This window comes from Pinus tabuliformis, chromosome 2_2 (genome assembly GCF_031772625.1).
Source record: "Pinus tabuliformis cultivar Carrire ecotype Pingquan chromosome 2_2, CPIR1, whole genome shotgun sequence".
Lineage (NCBI taxonomy): Eukaryota > Viridiplantae > Streptophyta > Pinopsida > Pinales > Pinaceae > Pinus > Pinus tabuliformis.
Window position 1 is genome coordinate 232,797,875 of NC_142300.1, and position 14,071 is coordinate 232,811,945.

The window sequence follows — 14,071 nt, forward strand, 5'->3', positions numbered from 1 at the left end:
GCTGTGTGGTTTTCCTACATGTGGTATTAGAGCTGAATGATTTTGAGAAATATTGCTCTAATTGTTTCTGCCTACGTTGCTTTTCCTGTCGAGATTCATAAGTAGATAAGATCGACATTGCACCAGAAGGCCAAAGGGAATTGACGTAGTACTATATCGAGTGTGCAACAGACCTGTGCACATTCGTGGAGAAAACTCGTGCATTGGAGAACCACTTGCATGCATATGTAGATTCATTGGAGAACACATTGCTGCCATCAGAGGCGAAAATTTATAAACTATTGAACAGTTCATTTCATGCTCCGCATGCAAGATGAAAAGTACATCAATGGCTCTTGCTAATCGAGGATTGGGTTTATATGATCTGTCACCCAGTGAATCCAACATATATAGGAAATTCTTTGAATAAGAAAGGTTACTAGAAGGTAAGATAGGTGGTCTCCCTGCCATTCTCAAGTATGTAGCCGCTGCTATAGTTCATACCTTTCCCAAGACACATGCAATCTGCTTGTCTCGAATGGACTTTGAATTGTAAAGATCTTGTCCCCTTAATGCTAGATTGGCATCTAGATGAAATGTAGAAAGTGCACTTATTGCACTAACAAGAATACCAATTGGATGAGCATCATGAGGCATTGCTTGTATGATATCCAATACTCCCTCGGGCGCTGCTAAATGTTGGGAAACATTGAATTCCCAATCTGCTAATTGGGACTGAGAAGGAAGATTTCCATGCATTAAGAGGTAAGCCACCTCAAGGTAAGTGCTCTTCTCAGCTAACTCCTCAATTGGACAACCTCTATATCGCAGGATTCCTTCATCTCCATCTATGTAAGATATTAATGAACGGATAAGAGCAGTGTTCAAGTATCCTGGATCATAAAGCTTCAGTCCTTTGTCATCCCCGCCTACTGTTAACTTTTTGAAATTAGTGGCCTGGACTGTTCCTCCCTCACTGACTTCGACCTCAATTTTCTTCCCCGTTCGGTTATCAATAACAGTCAGAGAACCTCTCAGATCCCCCGAGGGCTTTACAGACACTGTAGAAGTCTCAATACCCAAAGAAGAACCCACCGGAGGAACCGATAAATGGCCAGAAAGTACTGCTAATCTGCTGTGGGCCATCGATTTTTCATTAAAACCTTCCATGGGTGCCATTACTGGATCAAACCCAATTACCCAAAACACCTCAAGATTGAAACTTGGCGATACTTAGTAGTACCCAATACACTTCTGAACCGGTCCCAAGCAGAATTGAAAAAAAAATTATTCAGTGGAAATTTGAAAATTGGAATGTTATATCAGAATTGTATATACAATGTATATATAGTGACTTGGGATACACAGTGTGTATTATGATGTGAAAGAACCTTTGGTTTTGGACCAGCTTTGGAAAATGTTTAGTACAACTTACATATCCTTGTTTCCTACATGAATTTTGCAAAGTCAAACGGTTGTGATTTTGGATCCTCCGAAGTTCTTCTTGGCAGACAACAACTCTGGTGGCGTTGTCCTCATCAGCAACATCCAGTCGTGAAACATCCTTGAGGAGAGGTCCCCATGAATGCACATAATCAACAACGTGGATGTTCAGCAAACGACGACACTTGGAGGTAGTGTGAGCCATGGGCAACGTGAACCTTGGAGGTTGCCTTAGCCAGAAGGCAACATTGTGAGAGAAGGCTGCAGTGGACAACAAACATGCAATGAGGGAGGAAGCAAAATATACAGTCAACCAGTTGAAGGAGCCAATTTATTGCAGCATTGCAGAAACATCGTTGAGCCAAGTGTAGCCTACGTGAAACCCAGTTGCCCTCCGCGTGGAATGTGCAAGTGAGATCGTTGAACCTGTATCTTTATAAGTATGGATCTACATTTTATTTTTGATGCATAAAGTTTTAAAATTGAAACTTCCATTCATATTTTTTTTAAAAGTGCGTTCATAAACATTCTTTTAATGGAAGTGACTTTTCAAAAAGTCACGACCACTCACCTTTTAAAGTGACTTGCATAAATTTTATACAAATTGTGAGGGGTGTGGCTTTAGTGGAAACATAATGAAAGTGTCACTTATAATATTGGAGTCATAAGTGAATTTTTTATTTTGGAGAGATAAGGAGTATTTGTAATTCTTTTATGTCATGGAGTCATAAGAGCTTTTGTGGAGTCATAAGGTGCATATTTTGTAATTTTGGAGTGATAAGTGAAGATTTTTAAAAGGGAAGCTCATTGTTGTATTCTGAAGAAAGATTTTTAGCAGAGTATACTTTTATTTTTGAAGACAAGGGGCTGTGTGAGCGTGGCATTCTCATTGTTTGCGAAATTTCATTCATGATGTTGTGAAGGTGAAGGTTGATGTAATTCACTATTTAATAAAGACATATTTTTGTGGTGTTTGTGTCCTAGATCCACCCAAAATTGAATAAGGGGATCTTAGGTACACCGTGTGTGTCACACGGAATAAGTCGATGTTGCGGACAAGATAGACCTTCCTAGAATCTAAAGAAGACCTAATGACAAGCAAACCAACCAGACACTATCTTTATCTAAATATGCTTTTATAAACAATGGCAAACAAGTGTTTTTAGGGCCTACCTTAGGTCCAACGCAAGTTTGTGGATCCCCTCGCTCCTTCGATCCAAATGAGCTCCTTTGTCGCGAATCTGCAAACACAAACAAGGCAAAAAAATTAAATAGCACCTGAAAAGCCAATTGCATAAAACATATTTAACATGAAAGTCAAGGAGTCCATGAAACAAATAACATGAGATACTTGTTGAGAAAAATGAGTTTGATTGTATTAATTCAAAAGAAGAAGAACTTTACAACCTTTGCCTTGACGCTGTACAAGCTCCTCCCAGGGTCCAGCAAGAAGTCTCCTCTACTTTGACAAGTTTCACTTACTCCCCAATGAAGCCAAAAAGGTATGTGATCTCTCCTCTTGAGCTCAACTAGGAAGTCTTGATTTCACCAACATTTACCCTAAAAAATGTTCAGCTTCTAACCTCTTTAGCAACCAACCCAATGCCTGTATTTATAGTGCAATGGAGGGAGGTTACTAGTTCCTCCTTCAAAGGGATAGCTCCTCTCATCAAGGGATTAGCTCCTTCTCTTTTGGGATGCATGAACCACCTCAGAGCGAACAATCCACGTCAAAATTCCTTCTAGAAACCTCTAGAATTAACCTAAAGTGAGTTTTTTAAGATAAAACTTGCGCCTTTTGACTTTCACAGGGGTCCGCACCCACACCGTTAGGGACAGAGCAGGCAGGTCCGCAGCTTTTGTAAACAGAAGGTGCGGGACCGCAGGTGACAGTGAGAGAAAGTGCGGAACCAGAGTTACATTGATTTTTAATGTCTTTCTCCCATTTCTAAAGCTTGAATTGAAGAGCTGAGGTCTGAGAATTGCTTAGGAGGATAGTACAAGTGATGATGGACCCATACTGACTGCAAATAATCATGGTGACGATATTTTTGTGTAACAGATTGCCCCCTAAAGTGCGAAGTCTGTAGTAGATGAGGATTTCATTGATCATTTAGGAAGAGTGAAGTACTTTATCATTTCGAGGATCATCTTGTGGATAGCCCGGTTGGAACCTGTAAAAACATTCAATGCAAGATATATATATGAGATCATATCATCGCTGAGGTAGGCATTCCCATACTCAGATCAAAACTAACTAGAAAAACTAACTACTGGTCTGATATAGGAATGATCTTGTAAAACATCACAAGTATAGACTCAGGTGGACACAGTATGGACGCAGCCATCTATTTATAAATCGTCCATTATATAATGAATACAAAATTCCTCGCAGCCTGGATTGTGGAAACTAGATCCAGGGTCTTCATTTCTACTTCCCGAAATAGTACGATTCTATCCATGCGAATGAATGTGTTGATGTCGAACATGGTAGAAACCACTTGATTACCAGTCAATGATGTAAACTGTTAACAAGTGTGAGAGAAACCACCAGTGATGTCAATGGCTCTCAAAGTACCCAGTACAATCCATGAGATGCGAATAAATGTGTTGATGTCGAACATGTCACGGAATCCTTTGATCGAAAGTCAATGATGTAAACTATCGTCAAAGGCGAGAAACCTGCCATTGAGGCATGCAGATCTCAAGGTACCGACGATTTCTAGATCATCTTTCTAGATAATGAGCTGATGTCGATAGAAAGCGATCTGTCGTAGGCAAGCCCACAACACGAAATCATAGATCAAGTTGAATAAATTTAGTTGCAAGGACTAACTCAGGGATGGTCAAGATGGATGACAGATATTTTGCAGATGAATGGCTTATTGGCAGTGACCTCTTGAACACATAACGACACGACAGATGGTTTGGTGACAATTGACCCCAAGTTAATACCCAGAAACTGGCTGAAGACTTTCAATGTGGTTTGATCAATTGTTAGGCAAAGGATTTCCCAACCTAGGTGAATGAAAGTGTTGTGTTCAAGAGTGGTTACAAAGTATGACAAACAGATTCATTTTTCTCTCTTTTTCCCCACCATTTCTGGCAAGTACCTCTTTATTTTTGACATGCTTGAGGAGGATAACATTTGCTTGATTATAAGCTCATCCTTCCGATGAGTCCAACTTAGTTTAAATTCGAACCCTAAGAAGGAGTGGTTCGTTCCTGTTTGTAATTGAACAGGTCCTTTACTGTGAAATTTTAACGAGTCCAGTATAGGAGAAACTTGGTGTTTTTCAATTTTAGAGAGTCTGAAAGAACTTAAGAAGACTCCAGGGTTGACCTTTTTCATAAATTTGTGTCTCCCAAGCCCGAAAAAGTATAAAATAATACTTGAGAGAACCGCTTGATCTTTTACGACCAAGGAGTACTTTTCGTCATTAGTGCCTTTGACCTGAAAAAGTAAAAAAGCGATCAACGACACGTCGTTTTATAACCAATATCGAATTTGAAACGACAAAAATCCAGCGATCTTTTCATGTTTTTACGGTTGGAAAAGAGTTGTAAGTGGACCGTCTTTTAATTCCGTTTTAACGAGTTTAAAAGAAGAACTCGGCAATCTTTTCATGTTTCAGGAGTCAGAAAAGAGCTTAAAGGTGACTCTAAATGTTTTTCGTCGAAAATGATAGATTTCGCCTGAATAATCTGTTATCCTGCACAAAAACACAAACATTACTCATACCTGTTTGAAATAGATAAAAATGTCGCAAAAATACCTTTTCAAAGTGAAACATAAACAAATTTGCAATTTATTTACTCAAAAAACTTATAAAAAGGGCCTTTGTCAATTCATTTTTACCGTTTGAGTTTGGGTGAGAAAATAGTGCTTTTGCTCAGAAAACTTCCTGTGAAGATTGCGGAAAATCAAACCGTCGGAATCGAACACCGTCTTCTCCAAGTAATCCACATCATCCTACTCTTCATTTTTAACCGTTTCATTTTTTGTTTTAGTCATTTATTTCATTTTTTGGGAGGGTTTTTAGGCATAAAACCTGCGCGCGGGGGCCCGCAGGTTTACCACTGCTGGCCTGCGGACCCCGACTTTTTCTCCATTGGGAAAAAGCTCGGGGTCCGCACCTTCCATGTAGACAAAGTGTGGTCCCACGCACTGTGTCTAACCCGAAGAGTGTGGTCCCCGTCGCAAGGGTTTTTAACCCAAAAATTCTAAAAAATGGACCAATCAAAATAATTTCTAGCACTTTAATTTACCCTTATGCTTGATGCAGAGAGTACATCATGCTAGATTGGCGTGAACGAGAGCATGAGGACGTGGATGCTGCTGCATGGAATCATCAGCCTTCACTTGATGCTTTGAGGGCGTGCGGATTGTACAAATTCTGGGCCATTCCTGGCATGAGGGCTCAGGTGGATTTCTTACAGTGGATGGTTGACAGATGGAGCATACAGGACCAGTGCTTCTTCATTGGTGGCCACCAGCTCGAAATCGAGCTGGCGGACATATATTTCTTGACTGGTTTGCCTAAGAGAGGCAAAGACTTGACTCTGTTTGGGGCTAGGGCAGGTGGCCAGTTTGTCGATAGCCTCAGGCTAGAGTACTGCAACAGCCAGGCTAGAGACAAAGGGATAGACATAAAGACCATATCCCGTCCTGAGCTCATGGTGATTGCGTTCACTGTAACCAGACTTTGCGGGGCTGTCGCATTACATATTGCCACCGGATCCCAGATGCGTATGGCAGTTGATTGCTTCCGAGGCACCATCTTCAACTGGTGCGATGTTGTGTTGGCCAATGTGAAAGGCCAACTGACCAGGGCCAAGAACGAACGACTAAAGACCTTTGGTTATGGGGCCTTGGTTGTGAGTTTTGGCCTGGAGAGGGTTCCTATGCTGATCTCGCAGCACCTTACTGTTGGAGCTGGGCTTCCTCGAGAGCCCAAACTGATGCGATGGGTCGCAGTTATGGCCCGTCATCTGGACGAGAGGACAGAGGTTGCTTGATTCAAAGCTGAGTATTTCCAATGGTTGGAAAACCAGGTCTTTTCTATTCAGGACTTCCCTTATGCTGGGATAGATTTTCGTGGTGACCCAGACATGGTTCTTCCACCAGGAGAGCAGTGGGATGATTTAGGTAAAATCCTTTTCAACATTTTTCCTATTTTAATTTTTTTTGTTGTTTTTCCATCATCTCAAAACTGATAGCAAAAGTTTCAAATGCAGATGTGGGTCCACAGCGACCAGCCGCTCTCCGGCCTTACGAGAGGAAGCAACCAGTTGCACCCGCGCCAGCCCCACAGGACGAATCAACAGAGGTTTTGGCTGAGTTGGAGGGTCATCTCGAGCGCTTGACAGGAGATATTCCGGAGACCACTATAGATGACATTCCTCGTCGACTTCAGCGCTATGTGATTGGGGTCCCGGGACCTTTTAGGAGGTTCCTTTGCAAGGTGGCCCGTGCAGTGGTTTCTTATAGAGATCATCACCAGTGATAGGATGATCGCCTATTGTGGGCACATGTGACATTTTTGTTTTTTGTACTTATCATTTTTGCCGATCATAAGGTGTTTTTCAACCTATGGTCGAGAATGATGTATTTTTTGACACACTCCTATATATATATCACTATTACCGGCTTATTTTGTAAATCATGTTATGGAATGGTTTTAAATTTACATGTATGATTATTGCAAATGTCTGTTTAACATTCGAGAAGCAATTGCATCTGCTAATGTATTTAAAGATCTTGGAATATGCTGATATTCAATATAATCAAATTCACGTTCCAAGAGACGCACTCTCAAAAATAATCTTAATAACACTGGATTTATAATGGCATACACTCTATTAAGTTGTAATACAATGAGTTCAGAATCTAACCTCACTATCAAACTCCGAATCCCAAATGAAATAGATTCAGATAATAACTCAATCACTGCACTATACTCGGCAATGTTGTTCGTTGTTTGACCGAGGCTTACCCCATGCATAGATACTAACTCGTTAGAGGGCGAATAGATAACCCAAGCTGCGGAAGAGATGTTCCATGTATTACGACAAGCACCATCAGCGAAACCAATGTATGTTTGGAGAGGCATCGACATCTGCAATATCAAGAGTAAAACCAAGATAGGTAGGAATAACGACGAAAAAACACTCTCTAAGCTAAGCACACTGTTTAAACTAAAACACACCAGCTAGAAAGGAAAAAACTATCCTAACTAAAAATCTCCATACCCATCGTTTAAGCATAATACCTCTTCAAGTAAAGACCATTTCTGGGTTTACCAAAGAGTCCCCGTCAAAGTCTACCAATTCATAGGCCCCTTTGGCTAGCTTTTTCTTGACAACATAGGGACCATGCCACATAGGAACGAATTTTCCAGCGCCTAATTTATCATTAGCTTGATCATAAACTAAGACTAGATCTCCTTCCAAAAAATTTCGAGGGGTCACATTTCGATCATACTGAGCTTTCATGCGTTTTGCGTGAGTCTCGATCGCCAATGGAGCATCACGTCGATTCTCATCTAATTGAGCCAAGTATAACAAACGCTTTTCCTCTTCGGAAGTGGCTGGAAGTAACTCGATGGCCATTTGCAGTGACGGGATTTCGCATTCAATGGGTAACACGGCTTCCAAACCATAGACTAGTTGGAAAGGAGTGAACCCTGTTGATGTTTTTACTGAAGTTCGGTACGCCCAAAGCGCTGAAAATAGCATGTTGTGCCAATTCGACCGATGAATCCCAATGACAACTAAAACTTTGTTGATGGATTCAACCAGACCATTCGCTTGTGGATAATAAGGGGTTGAACTATCATGACGTAAACCAAGCTGGCCTGTAAGTTCGGTCATCATAACGTTTCGAAAATGGTGCCCATGATCAGTGATTATCGCTTGCGGGACACCAAACCTAGCAATTATATGATTGAATATGAAAATTGCAGCTGTCTTGCCGTCTGCCTCAAATGTAGGCATCGCCTCGACCCACTTAGTAAAATAATCTACCGCACGGATGATATACGCATGCCCCCCGACCGAGTGAGGGTTACATGTAATAAAATCGATACCCCATTTGGCAAAAGGACCAACGGAAATCATATGGTGGAGAGGAGCAGGTGGAGCGCGCATCTTACGATCAAAAATTCGGCAGTTGTGGCATTTTCGGACCGCCGTAATACAATCTTTAAATAAAGACGGCCAGAAGAAGCCAGCGCACAATATCTTTTAGGCTGTGGCATACCCAGACATATGACCGCCACACGCTCCAGAGTGACAGTCATTTAGAACCCTTTCAGCTTCTTCGTGAGTTAAGCAACGTCGAAAAACAGAGTCCGCCCCACGGCGATAAAGAGTATCTCCAATAATCATGAATTGTTGGGACTGGAATCGAATTTTTCGACGTTCCAACCTTGAAATTTCTGGCTGAAAGGATTGGGTCTGGAGATAAACGATGATATCCCCATACCACGGATCTAAAGTGCTGATTAGAAACAAGGATTCGTCCGCAATGGGCTCCTTCGCCACAGTTTCCGTGTCAACACGCGGGAAGTCACACATTAACTCCGCAAAAACTAAAGATTTCTTTGACTTGGATTTCTCAAATTCCAAGTCGAACTCCTGTAGGATAACGATCCATTTAGAGTACTTGCCCCCTAGCAATTTCTTGGTCAAAATGTAGATCATAGGGTTGCAATTTGAAATTACTGTAGTTTTACGTAGTAAAATGTAGTGACGAAAACGTTGCACAGCTTGAACGGCTGCCAATGCCAATTTCTCCACATGTGAGTATTTAGCTCAGTTGGATTTAAAGTTCGACTAAGGTAATATATCACATGTTCAGTTCCGAATTCGTCTTCCTGAACTAAGACCATTCCAATGGTGGAATGAGAGGCAGTGAGATACAAGAAATAATCCTGGCTGTAGTTGGGAGGATGCAACAACGGTGCATGGGTCAACGCGTGTTTAAGTGAATCAAAAGATTTCCGAGCTATCTCATCCCAATAGAATGGAGTATTCTGCTTCAACAACCGGGTAAAACCCTTTGTAACCTCGGCGTAGTTAGGAATGAATCGTTGTAAAAAGTTTGCTTTCCCTTGCAAACTTTGGAGTTGGCGAAGACTCGAAGGAGGAGGCAATTTGATGATAGCTTCGACCTTCGCGAGGGTTCAACGTGAATGCCGGCTTTCGAAACTACAAATCCCAGCAATTGACCCGTTTCTATACAGAAGACACATTTGTGTGGGTTCAACCGAATCCGATAATTGCTACACCTCATAAAGATTGCTCGTAGATGGATGAGGTGATCAGCTCGATGTAATGAATGAGCAGGCAAATCATCGAGATAGGGTTGCATAATGTGCTTGATGTCATGAAACGCATAAGACATCGCCCTTTGAAAAGTTGCTCCGGCATTCTTAAGCCCAAAGGTAACTTGCAATAAGAAAATGTCCCCCATGGACAAATGAAAGCCGTTTTTGGTTGATCGGCAGGTAGAATATTGATTTGATTGTATCCGGAAAAACCGTCCATGAAGGAGAATATTTCGCTGCCGGCACAATCATCAATGATTTGATCGATATAGGGTGTTGGGTAATTGTCTTTTGGACAGGCTCGATTAATGTCCCTATAGTCGATGCATATTCTTATTTTTCCCTGTTTTTTGTTAACTGGAACAATATTTGATACCCAATCCGTTAATGGGATCAGATAAATGAAACCTGCTTTCAATAATTTTTCAACTTCTGCTTTAATTGCAGCAGCTTTTCGTGGGTGAATCTGACACAAACGTTGCCGGACGGGTTTAGCGTCCGGGTAAGTCTTGATCTCATGAACAAAAATCGCGAGATCAATCCCTGGCATTTCCTCATAGGACCAGGCAAACATGTCGCGGAATTCTTGAAATAGGGCCTTATATAGTTGAATTTCGTCATCTGTACATGAGGCACCTATATGAATGTTCTCAACAATTCCGGGCTTAACCGAAATGTCAATAGGAATAGTTCGAGAGATGTTTCCCAAATTTAACTCTGAATCAGGATGTTGCATTGGATTCTGAGGTTCCTTGACATATTCAGTTGTAAAAATTGATGAGAAATCATTTTCAAAACGATCAATCTCGGGTAAAAACGAAGATCTGTGATGGAGATCTTCCCATGGTAAATCATCTACACATAGGATTTCACGAATTTTCCCATCAGAGTGAACAAGTTCAGAAAACGTGATTAAATCCGAGCTTGATGTGAAAAGTGATTCCTCATGGACCACATTCATTAAGTCATTTTCGGTTGAAAATGGGTCGGCAAATTACTGCACGACTTCATAGGCAATTTCATATGGACTCAAAGGCATGGCATTACTAAATGAGTCTATCTCAGATTCAGAAGGAATGATCCAAGGATCATCATAAACAATGGTGTCTGATGTAATCATATGAATGGTTGCAAATGAAGACGATGCGTTGATCGGAGGAAAAGGAAAAGTTCCTAGTAAACCGGCATCTTTAACTAGTCCTACTCCAACATCCTTATATGGGATAGTCATTTTACTGACATGCTGAATACTCTCAGAAGAGGCTGGGTTGGATGAAAATAAGCCAGCTGGTCTATTGCTACGATCTTTCCACTATGTGGAAACTTTATTACTCGAAAGACCGATGAAATGACCGCTGTCATAGCGTAAGACCAACTTCGACCCAAGAGAAGGTTGTAATCTAGAGGGGCATCAACCACCTCCACATCTAGACTAATGGTTTTTCCTTCAACCCCTATAGGCAAATCCTGTAGAATGCCAAAAGGATGAAACCCACGGCCATCAAAGGCCTTTAGAATCGTCGGGGATTGATTTAGCGAAGGAGAACCAAGTGATCTCCAACACTGTATCGACATAATACATGTTGAGGCTCCCTCATCAATTACAGTCCGATGAATAGGCCTGTTTTTTACTATCACTGGAATCTGGAAAGCCATTTGATGAGGCAAACGCGGTGTACTATTTTCTAGATCGAAAATTATTAGGTTCGAGTCCTGAACGTCAACAGCTCCTATAGCCGACAAAAGTAATTTATGTTGTGCTGGACATGATTGCAGCACTTCCAAAGCCGACATTGCTGAGGGTGAAATAGCTAAATCCTCAACAATGTTATAATTCTGAGCCGCTCTCACATGTGGATTGAAAGCGGACTTTCGAAGTATACCCTTGGCGGGTGGTTTTATTACCAAGTCTGGATTAGGTTTCTCGATCTGTAGTGGATTGAAACCGGGAGCTGAGGTTGATGGATTAGATTGAGAAGATTCTGCTTCTTTACCATCAACAGGACTTTTATTACCATAATCTTGCGATCGAGTTGCAATCCTAACATGGGACATCATTAGTATGGGTTCTTCATTGGCACTTGAGGATGAACCTATCATCTTACTGTCTTGAGCCGGAAAAGGGTCCTTCAAAACAGCAGGAGTTTGGGAACCCTTAACAATCTTCGCAACCTCTGCACGATGAGGGCAGTCTCTTGTAAAATGTTCATCGTCAAAAATGAGACAAGGATAACGAGGTTTGCGCTTTTCATCATTGGATTCCGCCTTTTTAGGTTTCTCCTTTGAATTTTTGTCCGTTTTATTCTTCTTCTCTCCTTTCTTCTTTCCACCGGATTTTGATTTGGCTGTAGATGACTCTACAACGTGAATATCGGCGGAAATCTATGCAGAAGAATCTCCTGTGAATCTAGGAGAAGATTTCTTGGAAGATTTCTTCTTACTTTTAGTGTTAACTGCACCAATCATACCATCGGCGGCATGAGATCCCGAAGGAGCTGCAGCGATTTGATTTTGCTTGGGAAGATCTGGGATTTTCTCGTGTAACGTACCTGACTGAGCATAGACCAAGTCAAGGTACTATGCTTGAGCAATCACTTACTCCTCAGTAACAACTTCGGCTTTAGCTACATCTTCAGTGATTTTTGGCAACAAAGATTTTACAAACCACTCGGCCAAAATCTGATCCGGAATAAATACCTTCACTAAATGCCATCGATGTCTCCACTCATGAATATGATCTGAAATATAAGTAGGCGTCGATTTTTTTAACGAAGTTAACAATTCCGTGCCATTGTCATATCGGACTGGCAACTGAAAATGAGTTAAAAATGAGGTAGCTAACTGACTAAAATTATAAAAAGTGCCTCGCGGTAATTCAATGTACCACTTGGCCGCGAGACCAATTAGAGTGCGCTGGAAAAGTCTAAGACGGATTGAATCATCTGAAATGGAGTTAGACGCACACCAGAGGTGGTAAGTCATCACATGGTTCGACGGGTCCTCTCCTGATTTACCTTCGAACTTGGGAATGTCACTGGGCAACTTATTCGGCATTGGTGGCCAAAACGGAAGATAATTAATGGGATCGTTCGTTAGGCGCGACAAGTCAGGTAAGTCCAAAGTTGCGATAAACGGTAACTGCCGATTAGGATCCCTAAAATTCTGGGTCATAAGACCAGCCCCAGGAGGAGGATATCCAGGATAACTATGAATAGGAATTGCGTTTGGGATATTGTATCCTCCTGGAAAACCAGGATTAACCGGACCGTACTGGGGTTGTTGAGGTTGTTGATAAGTATACCCAGGATATGGTTGATACTGATAGACTGGCTGCTGCACAGTAGGACCGAATTGGTACTGTCCCTGGTACGGTTGATAAGTAAATTGTGGTTGACTTGTGACAACCGTACTTAAACCAGGTTGTCCTACAGGCATCTGAATTGAAGTTTGAATCGTAGATCCAGACGGTGGTAAAGATGTCTGAGGAGTAGATACAGGAACAGTAGAAACCGAAGCTGTCGATACTCTAGAAGTAGGTGGGGTAGATTGAACAGATATTGAGGCAGTTGTAGCAGTCGTTTGAGGCGGAGTACGAGGTGTACTAGGCCCAGGTTGAGAAACTACTGAAGGTACAGAAGTTTGAATGTTAGACTGGACTGGTTGCTGGGGTGAACCAGAAACTAAGGGTTGTCCAATTTGAGATGACAACTGTACACTTGGCTGCAACACCTGTTGAGTTTGCGATGGATCCCACACTATATTCATTCCGGGGTACTGACCCATAACAGGTTGAGAATACTGAGGACCATAACCGGGTTGAGGGTAGGATTGATAATTGAAAGGTACATTTCCCGTTCCTTGAACATACGTTTGACCAGAGTGTGGTTGGAAACCTTGATTCGAGTATTGACCTTGGGGTTGATACCCTTGAGGCACGTACTGATACTGGGGTTGACCTTGAGGTATAAATTGATACTGGGTTGACCTTGGGGTACATATTGAGTCTAGGGTTGACCTTGAGGAACGTACTGTCCCGTAGGTATGTACTATCCTTGAGGTTGTCCCCAGAGGCAAATTGCGTACCTTGAGGTTGCCCCCCAGGCGGTAACTGGCCACCTTGAGGTTGAGGATTGGGAATAGAACCTGACATCATAAGAATGTCTTCTACGCTCAATGGCTTAGTACCATTGCTTCCAGTTAATAACCCTTGCTCAATGGGTTGAGGAGATGCTCCCGAAAAAGTACCAGAAAGGGACTGATACTCGGAGGGAACAGAAGGACCGCTGTACAAAAAGGATTTGGGCGATTGAGTAAACATG

General features: G+C 41.9%; 1 protein-coding gene across 1 annotated transcript; it reads right to left on the reverse strand.

Moving 5' to 3' along the window:
- Positions 1–440: 440 nt before the first annotated feature.
- On the reverse strand, positions 441–1,206 carry LOC149192168 (citrate synthase, glyoxysomal-like). Its single transcript, XM_089404494.1, has one exon. It carries the CDS (start codon positions 1,156–1,158, stop codon positions 478–480), a length of 681 nt encoding a protein of 226 aa, XP_089260620.1. The 5' UTR covers positions 1,159–1,206; the 3' UTR covers positions 441–477.
- Positions 1,207–14,071: the final 12,865 nt, after the last annotated feature.